At 40.9% G+C, this 15,735-nt stretch overlaps 1 protein-coding gene across 1 annotated transcript in view; it reads right to left on the reverse strand.

Annotated features, from left to right (window-relative positions):
* GALK2 (galactokinase 2) overlaps nt 1-15,735 on the reverse strand; it is a 136,098-nt gene that overhangs the window by 43,934 nt on the left and 76,429 nt on the right. Inside the window, exons 6-8 of the mRNA XM_052646205.1 lie at nt 11,845-11,943; nt 10,374-10,526; nt 1,671-1,881 (exon numbers count right to left, since the gene is read on the reverse strand). Coding sequence (XP_052502165.1) covers nt 1,671-1,881; nt 10,374-10,526; nt 11,845-11,943 — 463 coding nt within the window. The remainder of the gene's footprint in view (nt 1-1,670; nt 1,882-10,373; nt 10,527-11,844; nt 11,944-15,735) is intronic.

A 15,735-nucleotide genomic window follows, 5' to 3' on the forward strand; every position in this document is an offset into this window, starting at 1 on the left:
GGTGTCAACAAGCCTGCACACAGTGGGGAATGGCAATGACTCTGACCCCCTATCTCAGTGATTAACTGAGATTGCTTTTGTTCCCCTTTAAAAGCTTTCATGGCTGAAGAAAATCTTCAGAGGTGGCTTTCGGGGGATGCTGAGTCCACCATCTCCCAGGATTGCTGGCATTCTAATTAAAGCCACCTTTCTACCGACTTTGTGAGTATGTAATTGATTTTGTAAGTGGCAAGCAGCAGGACCAGATTCACTGGATCTGTTCAGTTCAGTCACTCAGTCGTGTCTGACTCTTTGCGGCCCCATGGACTGCAGTGCGTCAGGCCTTCCTGTCTATCACCAACTCCCAGAGCTTACTCAAACTCATGTCCATCGAATTGGTGGTGTCATCCAACCATCTCATCCTCTGTTGTCCCCTTCTCCTCCCACCTTCAATCTTTCCCAGCATCATGGTATTTTCAAATGAGTCAGTTCTTCACATCTAGTGGCCAAAGTATTGGAACTTCTTCAGCATCAGTCCTTCCAATGAATATTCAGGACTGATTTCCTTTAGAATTGACTGGTTGGATCTCCTTGCAGTCCAAGAGACTCTCAAGAGTCTTCTCCAACACCACAGTTCAAAGCATCAATTCTTCAGCGCTCAGCTTTCTTTGAAGTCCAATTCTCACATTCATACATGACTACTGGGAAAACCATAGCTTTGACTAGATGAACCTTTGTTGGCAAAATAATGTCTCTGCTTTTTAATATGCTGTCTAGGTTGGTCATAACTTTTCTTCCAAGGAGCAAGCAACTTTTAATTTCATGGCAGCAGTCACCACCTGCAGTGATTTTGGAGCCCCAAAAATAAAGTCTCTGTTTCCATTGTTTCCCCCTCTATTTGCCATGAAGTGATGGGACTGGATGTCACAATCTTAGTTTTCTGAATCTTGAGTTTTAAGCCAACTTTTTCACTCTCCTCTTTCACTTTCATCAAGAGGCTCTTTAGTTCTTCTTTGCTTTCTGCTGGATAACACTATGAATTACATGTCCTGATATCCATTATCTTCAAAACAGGTAATCAGAAAACTAGTGATATGAACTATACTAACTGCATGACAAGGGTTATATATGTTTCTAATGGTTATTCAGATCCTGATTTAATTCTAGTGAGAAATAATTTGTTGTTGAAATTCACTGAAAAAGGTAACATAACTTTTTCTAGGTGCCACAAGATGCTTCCTACAAAAATTTTAAAATGCCAAAACAAACTATAAATGTACATTTAATATATTATTAGATCATCACTTTGGTTTCTGATCCCTAAACTGAATTGGGCTCACATTTGAAAAATCACATGATGCTTCCAGTGAATTTTCCCTGACCATTGTAATTCTGTGGTTGGCATAGGCCAAAGCAGGAGAATTACAGTGGTGAATTGGGAACTTCTTGAGGGCAAGAGTGTGTGTTATTCACCTTTGCCTCACAAGAAAATTCAGCATATAGCAGATCAGTAAGAATGAATTTTGAATTTAATGAAGCCAAGAATCTAGATAATTAAGTTTACCAAAATACATACATTCTCCAAATTCCCTCAAGCATGCTTCAAAATCAGTAAAAATCCATGGGGCACAGAAACTTTCCACCTGGGGGTGGGGGAACAACACATGCCCTATTTTCTCCAGCAGACTCACCATCTTGAGTGTTTGGACTGAGAATCTGGGTCTTGAGTTCCTGCAGGCTAATTCCCAGACATTTACAGAGCTCCTCAGGGCTGTAGGGTTCAGGGTGAAGGGCGTCCTCTGTGATCAAAAGCATTTCTTCCAGACTGATCCCCAGTTTGGCCTGCACCTCCTCCAGCCGCAGCACTTCTTTCCATGGCAAGCTTTTGTGCTTAGCCAGGAGCTGCAAATTCAAACCAAGATATATGGTCAGTTTTCATCCCAGAAATTGATACACACTATTTTAATGAGCGAAATTCAACTTTCAGCTTTTTTTTTCCATTCAACCTATTCACAATTCCCACCACTGCTTGAAAATGAACTCTGAATTCAGATGTTTGAAATTAAACATGCTTGTGTGACACTCACAGGCTAGTTACGTATTTTTCCTAAAAATAATAATAATAATAATCCCCCACTGATTTTTTTTGCCTGTCACCACTTTCCCTCAGGGCTATTGCTTTGAATAATTTTGTCAGTTGGTCCCTATTCAGTTCATCCCCCAAACACCGCTCTCTATAAAGTCTACAGAAAACTACTCAAATCTCACACATGACCTGAGTCCTGAGGTAGACACTGAATGCCCGATTTCATTAGAGCACTTCCTGTTTACCACATGCCTCTTTGAAATGGCTAACGAATTTAAGTATCTGGCATTTGGACTCAAGTCCCAGATTTTAAATGAAAACCTCATTGGTGACCTTATGAAAAACCATTTCATTAGGTCGTTGGTGGTAGTACAGCTGTATGTTTCTCCAGCCTCAAGAAAAGGGTCTGGCTTCCAGTTACATCCTGAGTCACCCCCTCAATCTGCTGGGGAGAGTGAGTATAATCCAAATCTTTGTAACCAGGTCCACTCACAGGAAACACACTCCAGAATGTGTGTCCCTCATTCTCCTCAAACCACTGACTTGAGACCTTCAGAGCAGGTGACAGTCAAAATAATGAAGGTATCTCTCACCCTGGAGGTCTATAAAATTCATTCCCAGGGTGTGAGGACCACAGGTGCAGACAATGCAAACAGCAAAAAGGGGCAAGCAAGAGAAGGGAAATGTGCATCTGATTTACTCTTCTATTACGATGATGATTTGATTTTCTTTCTTTTTGACAGGAGGCAGATTTACCAAAAGACCATTATACTTTGGTTAGGGCCACTCACTTCTGAAGAATGTTAATAACAGTAGTTCTTATATTCATTAATCCTCTTTTTAAAACTCTGGCTCATACATTTGAAAGGAGTTAATGATTTTAAAGCAGAACTGGAGAAGGGGACAATAGAATCACGTGTTTCTATTCAATTATTTCACAGAACATGGCGCCATTTTTTAAAGCAAAGACACAGACTAAGACCGATCTTCTGACCTTGTTTGCTTAACACATTTAATGTTTATTGCTAAGTCGCTTCAGTCGTGTCTGACTCTGTGCAACCCCACAGACGGCAGCCCACCAGGCTCCCCCATCCCTGGGATTCTCCAGGCAAGAACACTGGAGTGGGTTGCCATTTCCTTCTCCAATGCATGAAAGTGAAAAGTGAAAGTGAAGTCGCTCAGTCGTGTCTGACTCTTCGCGACCCCATGGACTGCAGCCCACCAGGCTCCTCCATCCATGGGATTTTCCAGGCAAGAGTACTGGAATGGGTTGCCATTGCCTTGACTGACACCTCCACAGACAGATTCATTCATTCATTAAATCATTCATTCATGGTCCCAACTGGGGTATTTTTGGAATACCCAATGTATCCCAAAAATAATTTCAGAAAACTTATAGACATACAAAAAACAAAAGAAAAACATACAACATACAACATATTTATTTTATACAGAAATAGAGCTAAAGTGGATGATCTAGAATTATGCTTTCTCAAAACACAGATTCAAATCCAACTGAGATAAGCAATGAAGTTAAGAAATGCATACTTGTATGATGCCATATGATTTAAATGTGATTTTTACTTCTTTTCACATTTGACAACTCTGAGAAAGGTATTATTACCTTATTTAAGAGATGAGAGTGACTTATCCAAAGTCATATAGCTAGTAAGAATAGAGTTGGAAATTTATTCCACATCCTGCACCTTTTTCTTGCTTCCCCAAGGTCACATTCCTAATGGGCTATGCTTGATATCTATGTCACACTACTCAGTTCAGTTCAGTTCAGTTCAGTCGCTCAGTTGTGTCTGATTCTTTGTGATGCCATGAATCGCAGCACACCAGGCCTCCCTGTCCATCACCAACTCCTGGCGTTCACTCAAACTCATGTCCATTGAGTCAGTGATGCCATCCAGCCATCTCATCCTCTGTTGTCCCCTTCTCCTCCTGCCCCCAATCCCTCCCAGGATCAGAGTCTTTTCCAATGAGTCAACTCTTCACATAAGGTTGCCAAAGTACTGGAGTTTCAGCTTTAGCATCATTCCTTCCACAGAACACCCAGGGCTGATCTCCTTTAGAATGGACTGGTTGGATCTCCTTGCAGTCCAAGGGACTCTCAAGAGTCTTCTCCAATACCACAGTTCAAAAGCATGAATTCTTCAGTGGTCAGCTTTCTTTATAGTCCAGCTCTCACACCCATACATGACTACTGGAAAAACCGCCTTATTCATATGAGTTCAATCACCACTCAAGTCTTAGAAATGGTTTCTAAACACAAACTAAGATTTGTGTTAGAAGTGAACATTGCAATGATTAAAGACACTTTGATGGGTTCCTTCTAAAATAAGAAGGAAATGTGGAGGAAAAAAATCAAAGAACGATCCCTAAGTGATGAGAGTGGGTTCTTCCTAAGAACCCTTCAGTACACACCATCTCCAAGTTCCCAATCCTGGTGTCACTTCAACAAATCACATTGCTTCAGGCACTTGGTCCCAGAAAACTGTCCCAGGACTGTGTGGGGAGAAAGTCTGCAAAGTTGTTTTCAAAGGCTGCCTCTCTGTGTGCCTTTGTTCCACAGGCAGAGACACTAGCAGTTACTCTAGCAATATCCCAGTTTGCTGTTGGGCCCACTTAGCTCTCAGCTGGAGGGTCCAAAGAGCCAGTTCAGTGTGTATTTCAATTAACTCTACCACATGCCCTCAGTGACAGCTGCACAGCCATGAGGCCCTGAGTAGTCCACTACATTGTAGGAGTCAAATAGGAAAGCCGCCTAAACCCTTTGAAATTTGGCTCAGGAAACGTAAAGATGACTTGCAGATGAAGGAAGTGGATGGGTAAGATCTGTTGCCCAAACACAGAACTTCGTGAAGGAATTTGCCACTCACAGCCCGGGTGCCTGGCCCTACTTCACATTCGTGAAGCAGGGCTCGGGGTCATTTTGTGACAAGTTCCTCACTCAGGAGCAGGCTGGGGATATCAGAGAAAGCAGTTCTAAGCCAGCATCTACCATTTTCTTTTCACTATTTCAGATTCCATTCCTGGGAGGTTCCTGAGCCTGGCTGATGCTTTGTGGAAAAGAAAGCAGTCTATGAATATTTTGTCCACAGTCATGCAAAGAAGTAGATAAATTGTGCTGAGACCCTGTCTTAGGCTGATTTCTCTTGGAAGCAGGCCCCGAGACAAGAATTTGTGGGGACAGGGTGATACAGAGAAGCTTTGGCAGAGGAGTGGAAAATGAGACCGGAAGAAAAGTCGATACGAAGTGCAATGATATGGGAATTTGTGAGGTTGGGCCTGCTGGGCCCTCTGGGACCTGTATGTATACACCTCAGATGTGTATAACTCGGACAAGAAAGATCAGGTATTTATCCCCTAACTCTCATCTACCATTGATTGAGGGCTGATTCCAAGGGTTTTAGCTCCCTAGACTTACAGGTTGTCCCATATGCAAAATCATCACTCTCCTCCAACTGGAAAATATCCTCAGTCCGGGAGGCTCCCTGGAGCTTCGAGTAAGAGAGTGTGGTAGGAAAGTGCTAACATATGGACCCTAACTCAGGAGCCACCTCTCTCTGACTTTCTCCTTGCATTCTGCAGTATCAACAAATCAATGGGGAAAGTACCAAGTCTTTCTCCTCACTAGGTCAGCAAAGGATAAAATTTCAAATCCCTTCTCTGAAAAGTTATTTTCCACACAACAAAAGCAGCTGTGTTGGTGGTGGTTTGGGTTCTATAAATCACACATGCTTATTTTTAAATCTGAAGAAACACATAACAATTTGAGGATTAAAAAAAAAATGATGAAGAAAATCATCTGTAATCATCCCAATAAGATAACTATCAATTTCCCATCTTACATCCTATGATACATTTTTATGCCTACTTCATGCATTCCTATAGACATATAGTTTGATATAAATGGGATTATATACAACTTTTTATTGTGGATCCTTTTTTTTGCTATCTTCCCCTCACCCTCTTCCAGCTACATGGAACCATCCCCCAGCGACTTCCATGCCCATGTTGAGTTCATAACCACCATGAACACATTCACAATGTTGACCTTCCTCTGTGTTAGTCATTCCCACTCTCCGTGTTCTCCATATTAGTTTGCAGGCCACAGAATAAGTCTGAAGAAATCTGCAAAGCTGTGCAGAATGACTCTGCTACAATCCTCACTGTACCCTCAGCACAGTCTATCTTTTTTCTAAGTCATCCTCAAGCCCGGTGCTCTGGAGCTCATGCATGCCTAACCCTTAAGGGGCACAATGCAAAAAGAAGGCTAGACTCCTGCCCTTACTTAGAACAAATCACAACCCACTTTGACTGGAAATTCCCTATTTGTAAAATGGGATACATAATGGCTACATCATACGCTACAGTAAAGATTAAATAATGTCTCTCTGGTTATACCTTCCCCACAAGACACCTTTTCCTGGGCCTTCAAACATATACAGGTGTTTCCACTCATCAAATTCTTATAACTAAAGCTACTGCTCTTCATTTCTCCTTCTCTTTTGCTGTCTGACAACTAAAACCAATGACCCAAGTCACCACTTGTGAGCCCTCCGTGGCCACTCTCACTGTTGAAGATGGTTTCCCAGAGGTCCTTCTTATCTCCAAAAGAACTTCCAAAGCCACAGGATTTCTCAGTCCTCTTATTACTCAATAAATTGGTGGCTTCTGGGATTTTTCACTACCTACCTTCTTCACATTCCCTGTAGCACTGAATTCTCCCAGCTTCCCTCTCACCTCTCTGGTCCTTACATTTCCATCCGTGACTCAGTTTTCTCCTTTTGTTATTACTAAAGATATCTCCCAAGTTTAACACCCCCAGCCTTCTGATCTTCTCTTGTCACCTTCTCTCCAAACTCCATTCTGGGTTCAGCAAACTGAACTCAATCCTTAGTCTCAACTATTATCTCAAAACAAATACACCTGAAGGTTTTGCCCAAGCCAAGAGAAACATGCCAAGCTCCAATTTCTAACCACTTGTAAGAAAACACGGGCAAGTGTCATCACCTCCCACTTTCCTATCACCTTCCATCCTATGTTCCCCATACCTATGAGTCGCAGCACTATGCTTTCCATCACTTCAGCTTAAAACTATAGCCCTTTGCAACTCAACACTTCACCTTCACTTGCACACAACTGCATGCAATGCATGTTCGCTCCTCTGAATGAAGCACTCGCGGCTCATGACTGCATGCAGCTCATAGTCAACCCAAGGAGACAGGCATCAAGAAATAATTATACAGTGAAGAACTTCCTCCATGTGATAAACTGCTATAGTGAAAAAATATAGGATGTGACAAGAGCATATAAAACGACATTTAACTTAATGGCAGTGGGGAGGGTGGTCAGGGAAAACTTCCTCAAAGTAATAGCATTTATACCAAAAGGAAGACAGAAACCCAGTCACAGCCTTATACCTGACCTTTCACCAGGTCCAGTCAGAGCTTCTTTCCTTTTGCATCCCTCTCTTGTGATCCCATCCCCACTGACACTTTAAAACTTCTCTTCGACCAAGTAAAATTCCTGCGGCCAACTTAATGTTTCTAGCGTACGTTAATATTAGCAGCTCCCACTGCTTCCAGGACCAAGCCTGGGTGATCCTCAGCATGGCACTGAAGGCCCTGCTACACCTGGTTCCACCAACACATAGACCCTATTCCCAGTGTGTGCATGCCCTGCCCAGCGGCCAGGACTCACTGTCCTGGGAATACTCCATGCCAGCGTCCCAGCAGAGTGAGCTCAACTAAATCAACAGGCTGAGTGAAACTGGCTAGATTCCTGGGTGTTTGTTTTTTCTCCACTCAGGTTCCAAAAAAAACTGCAGAAGCCCTGAGAACGTTATACCCACTTCTCACCACACAAAGAATAAGCTCCATATTGACCACTAAGAGGCAGGAGCTAAAAACTACTGAATGAGTGATGGCAGCTGACAAGATAGGCTCTGTTAAAAAAAAAAGTCACACTGTAAATTTTCCCTGAAGTGTCAAAGGACTGCATGAAACCTTCTTTATTGCTTCACATGATGCCACAAGGAGCTCAGGGTACGCAAAATGCCAACAGCGTAATTTCCCTTCCCTCCTGCATCACACATTTTGTCCCTCAATAATTAAGGGATACTCTCTTCTAATAGACATAAAGCATTTCTGGGAAAGTTTAAGCCACTAAATATATATAAAATATGAAAAAATTTTCATTAAAGATTTCTTGTTATTTTGTTAATTTAAGAACATAAAAATGTGCTTCACTTAAAAGAATCATTTACGCAAGTTATAATTATAAATCTCTATTGTGTTTGCCTTGAAATGTTTTAAATTTCAGTTGAAATGCCTCTAAAGACTCTAACTTTAAGTGCATCTGCATTAATTAGTTTTGGGAACCTGTTAGAAGAAGAGCAGGGAGGAACAGAAAGAGAGGAGGAAGACCTAAGAACAGAAGAAACTGTGAACATTAAAGCAAAACAAAGAAAAACCATCTTTATTAGTTTAGTGTCCTTTCCTGTGCTATGGAGACACAAAAAGGTACTCATTTTTCAAAAAAGGATCTTGGGAAAATAAGAGGGGAAAAATAAGTATTACTTATTATAGTTTTGCCATGTGCAGCTCTACCTAATCAGTCTCATTTTCAAAGCTATCTTGATTTATCATTTCTCCACTGACCCTTCATTTTTATTATCTGAAAGCAGAAAGGTTACTCAGAATAAGAAAAGCTTCTTTACTTTTTTAACATGAGAGTTTATTTCCTGATTTAATGAGACCATTTCCAAATAAAAATTATACTCATTCATATGTTGCTGAAAACAAAAAGATGGCACCATATTATAAGGAAAACATGCTTAGCCAAATTTCAGTCTACATTTGCTAGGCATGAGCATATTCTTAACTCAACATCTATCTGCATAGCTTATATTAGCAGTTTTCTATATTAGCAATAAATTTTATCTTTATTCCTCTTTTGTACATATATATAATCTTAGATTCTCATGATTGGCAGCAACATGATTTACAAAATATTCTGCATCTTGATAAAGCCCTTCCATTTTCTTTCCTCCACATTTTAAAAGAGAGAAAAAGTCAGAGTACTTAAAATAATGAGTTTTATCTACATCAGTTGGGAGGAGTGTGTGGCAGGAAATCAGTTTCACTGACTAAAGTCCCTCTAAAATGCACATGGTGTTATACAGTTAAACTCAGAAGACGGCCTCAGGAACAAAAGGTCCTGCAGTGGATTAAGGTTTTCAGCTACCTCTTACGAAGGAGAAACCCTTTTTCTATTAGCTGCAAAAAGACATCCCCCCACATCCCATTCTGACAACTTTTCACTACAGAGATTCAGCACCACAATTTTATTTCTCTTTTTCTCCTTGTATCTTTGGAAAAGAGTCATTACAACATGAACCCACTTCACATATCTTGTACTTGTTTTGGCTTTCCTATGGATCTCATAGATGATATCTAATTTCATGATAAAACTCTGAAAACAATGTTGTGTATGTTTGAGGTCTCCTCAGGAAGGCAGCACTTACTCATCTATCTCAAAAAGTCAACAGGAATAAGCCCTTAAACAAATAATACACTAATTTCTTCCATCTCCTGGAAGAAGAGGCTTGCCCTAAAAAGGGAAAAACAAAATTCACTGAAGTCTTTGACATTGAAAGGTTAACTGCACTACTTCTCATATAGGCACTGACCAGAAGAGTTTAATATTAAAACATTTCTCACTAAAGATATTCAGTGAATACTTCCTAAGTAGATTTAAGACTTGACTGGCAAGTGTCTTCTAAATTAGGGAACAGAGAACACGAACCTTGTGGTTTGTGTTTCTCTAGTAGACACCAAGCCTGCATTTTTTAAGGGACCAATGATGGCCAATGGTGCATGTAAGAGGACCAAGGATTGAGGCTATTATCACTTTTGTTGAAGAAACATGATTAGTTACAGTCATCTCCCAATAATCACCTCCAACTTAGCTTTCTCCACCCATATACCTAACCCATGGCCTGTGTTTCACAGATATAAGTTGAAGTGTCATCATCTCCCCAGTGCCATGCTAGAAGACTCAACTGTAAAGTTCAAGTAACTTCTAAATAGCTAGAAGTTACAGGGCATACCTATTAGTTTATTTATCTGCTGAGTTGGAAATCAAATTGCTGTATACTAAAAAAAAACAAACTTCAGTTATAATATTACTGCTGTCAGAATGTTGCCCTAAATTTTAGGGAAAGAGACAAAATAACAGGGAACAAAGAGAAAAAGAACAAGAGAAAGCCTACTTCACTAATTTGCCAAGTCCATACCTTTGCAGCCAGCCGACACTCCATTACCCTGATATTGAAATGAGAAGTTGCTGCCTTATTCATTTCCACACAACTGTTGGCAATCACAAACACTGCTCCACTTGGGAGTTTCACATCAGTTGCCCTCAGAGGACTAAATTCTATCAACTTGGCCTATTGGGAAAAAAATGACAGGTGAGATATAAAGTACTAGAATTTAAAAACTGCTTAAACATTTATGATTTACCTTAGTAAAAACTGTTCCCCAAAATGCATTCATTTATTAATTCAAATATTTTTAATCTTTATTTTTAACTGGAGAATAATCGCTTTACAATGTTGTGTTGGTTCATTAGGTATAGCCTAGTGTAGGCTCTAAAAAAAAAAAAAAGGAAATCTGAGTCTTAAAGGATGAACAAAAGTAGGACAGACAGAGGGTTTGTCTCCCCAAATAAAATGTCAAGAAGAGGAAAGAATATATAAAAGTTCAAAGGCCAAAAACAACATAAGGTGTTAATAGTTTTAGGTATTGCAATTTAGTTATAGCTTGGAGGTTGAGGGCTGAGGCATGGTGAGATGATAGAATTGGAGGGCTGGTAAACCAAGGGTCAGATTATGAAGTGCTTTGCAAGCCCAAAGAATTCGGACTTTGTTAAGACTCTACAGCTAACTTATCTTAACAACAGGACACTTGCCATCATGTCTACTTGTCAGGTCTCATCCAAAACACCCAGAGTTTTTTCTTAGCATTAAACCAGGTTTCTTCATGTCTCCTGTCTTTGGCTTAGGGGAATCAACAACAAATACTCTTAATAGGAAGAAATCCAGGTATTCTTGGAAAATAGCCAAGCCGGTAGGAATACTAAGAAAAGATTTTTTTTTAATGTCTGTTTCTATTTTGGAAATGGGCAGTTTATGGCAACTACCAAAACCTCTGTTCTGCCTATGGGAGTTATAGCCTAGCCAAGGGGAAGTAGTATTGGCTAAGGAATTCATTCCTGGCTTCCTGTCAGCATTCTTCTCCCTACCACTAAAGCCCCAAAAATGTTGACAGAGAAAAATGATACCATAGAGTAAATTATAAAAGAGAGGGGTTGTGAATATATGTAGCAAGAGAACTAACATTGGGGTTTAAAACCAACAGGAGATTATGAAAACGCCATGAGATGCAGTGATTTGGGACAAGAGCAGGAAAAGAAGTCCCAGTAACTAACGAGTTGAGAAAGAGCATACTAACAATGAATTAGAGGGAGGAAAAAACCCTAGACACAAAAGGAAAAGAGACTTGAGGTACAATTCTGAAAGCTTAAGGGAGAGGTGATCAACATGAAATGGAAGTGAATTGGTGATAAACTTGAATTACAAAGGAGTTAAGAAATATCATCCTAAAATACAGCCTAATAGAACAGGCCACCCAGAAACAAACACACTGAGGACATTTCTGCATGCACTTTCCCAAGCTGACATTTCCAAATAGTTCAATGTCACCTACAGTTCCTTCTTCTGCAAGAAATGATATGGACTGGTCCATCCCTCCTCCTTCAGTGCCAATGTAACGCTCACTTTTGGCGCAGATTTCTGCAAGCTCCACCTGGAAAGGTAAAATAGATTTGCACTGTGAGTACATCATAATCTGTTGCTCATTCATTTTCCACTCCAGACATCACAGATGAGTCTGAATTCCAGGGCAGTTCTGATCCATTGATAGTAGCTGCCTATAGCATTGATAAACAAAAATCCAAGGATATTCAAGTTCCTTATGTAATATGGCAAAGCACTTACATATAACCTATGCACATCATCTCCTACACTTTAGATCATTTCTAAAATACTTATAATACCTATAATAGAATGTAAATGCTATGTAAATAGTTATAAATAAAATGTGAATGCCATGTGAATAGTTGCTCAGTTCAGTTCAGTCACTCAGTCATGTCCGACTCTTTGCGACCCTATGAATCACAGCAGACTCTTTGCAACCCTGTGAATCACAGCACGCCAGGCCTCCCTATCCATCACCAACTCCCGGAGTTTACCCAAACTCATGTCCATCGAGTCGGTGATGCCATCCAGCTATCACATCCTCTGTTGCCCCCGTCTTCTCCTGCCCTCAATCCCTCCCAGGATCAGGGTCTTTTCCAATGAGTCAACTCTTCGCATGAGGTGGCCAAACTACTGGAGTTTCAGCTTCGGCATCAGTCCTTCCAATGAACACCCAGGGCTGATCTCCTTCAGAATGGATTGGTTGGATCTCCTTGCAGTCCAAGGGACTCTCAAGAGTCTTCTCCAACACCACAGTTCAAAAGCATCAATTCTTCGGCGCTCAACTTTCTTCACAGTCCAACTCTGAATAGTTGCTAGTGCCCAGCAAATTCAAGTTTTGCTTTTGGGAACTTTTTAGAAATTTTCTTGGAATATTTTTGATCCATGGTTGGTTGAATCCACAGATGCAGAACCTGAATATATAAAGAGGCTGACTGTATTTGCTATCCCTAAAAGATTCCTCAGAGCAAGCAGTTTCTCCCATCTTTTTATTTGCTCCATCCCTCTCTAAACTGGCATCATCAAAAATCTCATATGGGCACTCATTCATTTCTGCCTCAGCTTGCTTTGTCTTCCAACAGTATACTACTGCACAGTCTCCCCACAGCCAAAGTGAGGTCACCCAGCTTCATTTTCCAATCCAAAAGGAAAGCTGCTCTGTGGCATTTCTATTAAATGCAAGAATCAAGACCAGCATCATCTCATCAAACACATCTTCCTCCAATCAAGATGACGAGGCCCAATAAATGAACAAATTTCTAATCCAAACTGGAAACATCAAAATATCTATTTAAGAATCTTCTATGGCTTTCTATTGATTAATAAAATAAGTCCAAATTCCTCAACGTGGCATTTCAAAGCCTTCCAAAATATGCAACCAATCTGCACATGAAATCATATTATCTACCACTCTTTTCCAATTATATTTGTCTCCATGACCGTCTCACACATTTATGTAACCTGGAATTATTTCCTGTCTTCTCTCATATAAATCCTATTGCTATTCAATATCCAGCTTAGTGGCTACCCACTATGGGCAAGTCGCTGGACTGGCCGACTGGCCACTCAAATCTTCCTCCATCATACAGTTTTCCTTCAATGCTGTTCCCATTATGGCATCCTGTTTCTCTACATCCTGACAATACTGACAGTTAGTATCATCCACTTACTCTATTCCTCACTCACTCATTCATTTTTTTCTTCTAAGACTTAATCCAGGCATTTATTTCTCACCTATTTCACTGGAAGCCTCTCCTAGAGTGGTCATTCTAAAGCACTGCTGTAATTACCTCTTGCTTGCGTGGTTGCCAGTGCCTTGATAATCACACTTCTCATCGCGGTACACAACACCTCTAATGACTTATCCCTTGCTCACATCTCCAGCCTGCTCTCCTACCACTAACCTGGTAAACCCTAGGCTCAGACCAGGGTTCTTTCTGTTCATCACACCCAGACTCCCTCGGTGCCTTTAACAGTGTGATTTTCTATCCTCACTCTGCTCAAGATCACATCTCCCTTGAAGCCCTTGCCACCACTGAAATGCACACATCTACCATATAATCCCTCTTTTCTTCCTCTATAAAACTCTATGCCCATTTACCAAACCGTGCTTTAAGTATGGCTTTCCTTGTGTTTTTATCCATCAGTCTATGGGAGGCCACGCAGTGCCCAGACCAGAATCCACTTAACAAAACTGAATCACATAGTAATCATTATTATTCTTTAATAGTGTCAGGTTTCAATCACACCTACTAATATTTACCCCAGAAAATTGCCAGTCTTGTGAGAAACAGATAGAATTAGTATTTATTCTGTGTTCCCTACCTCACACAACCCTGAGCACATAGAAAATATTCAATAAACACCTGCTGCTTTCACTTTCTGAGACTTGGGCAGCTAGATCCCGTGTCATATCCCTTCCTGGATTCACTAATGCTAACTGCCTCATGCCACGAGGTAAGCTTGGTATTTTTGACATAATGCACATTGTATGTGGCCTGATGAACACATCAGAGATGGCAATGTTCCATAATAAGTACATTTTTTTTAAAATTAGTAACCAACAGGTCAAAACACTTGGATTTTAAAATGTAAAAAAACCAATATACCTAGGAGAAGTACATGCATGATTCTATGTGGACTGAGGAGACACGGGTCCCTACATAAGTGACAGGGGCTAGTGTGAAAAATTGCCTTCCCATAACAGCAATGCCAGGTGGCGCAAGCGGTAAAGAACCTACCTGCCAATGCAAGAGACACAAGAGACACAGGCTCAAACACTGGGTTGGGAAGATCCCCTGGAGAAGGGCATGGCAGCCCTCTCCAGCATTCTTACTTGGAGAATCCCATGGACAAAGGAGCCTGCCAGGCTACAGTCCATAGGGTCGGACATGACTGAAGTGACTTAGCATGCACAACAGGAACAGTAGCCATGTTCACGTGCTAAGTTCCTGGCATCATCTCTTTTGTGAACATTATCTCCTTTAGGTCTCCAAACAACCCTCTTCTTAACCTCATTATACAGATGAGGGAAAAGAGACTTGGAGACACAGATGGTGGAGAAGCTAGGATTTGAATTTCATGTGCCTAACTCCAAAGTTTCTGTTATTTTTACACTGGACTAATTACACCCCTGCTGCTGCTGCTACTGCTGCTAAGTCACTTCAATCGTGTCTGACTCTGTGCAACCCCATAGACGGCAGCCCACCAGGCTCCACCATCCCTGGGATTCTCCAGGCAAGAACACTGGATTGGGTTGCCATTTCCTTCTCCAATGCATGAAGGTGAAAAGTGAAAGTGAAGTCGCTCAGTCATGTCCGACTCAGCCACCCCATGGACTGCAGCCTACCAGGCTCCTCCGTCCATGGGATTTTCCAGGCAAGAGTACTGGAGTGGGGTGCCATTGCCTTCTCCGAATTACACCCCTACCCCTCACCAAATAATATACCCAAATAACACCCCTCACCAAATAATATACCCAAATAACATAATCTACTTTTTCTACTACTTCAAAGAGATATGAAATGATAAATGAGATCCTCAAAATTTAAGTATTCTCCTTCTTAAGGGAAAAGACACTAAAGCATCAAGAAGTGTATGCTTATTGTTTAAAAAAAAAAATCTCTGAATGTGTGGCAACAACTGAATACTTCAATGGAAATATGTTAATTTCTGCAGACTATCTATCTCCTCAAGATTCAGAGGGACCAGGACTCCCCAGTATCTCTGTGTCAAGGAGAGTCCATCAGCAAGGTTCTGGACATCCCCATCCTTTGCTGCTACTTTTTGTGCTGAACTCTGACATGTGTATCTCATTACTAGACAGACAATAACCAAGAGT

This window comes from Budorcas taxicolor, chromosome 10, assembly GCF_023091745.1.
Source record: "Budorcas taxicolor isolate Tak-1 chromosome 10, Takin1.1, whole genome shotgun sequence".
Classification (NCBI taxonomy): Eukaryota; Metazoa; Chordata; class Mammalia; order Artiodactyla; family Bovidae; genus Budorcas; species Budorcas taxicolor.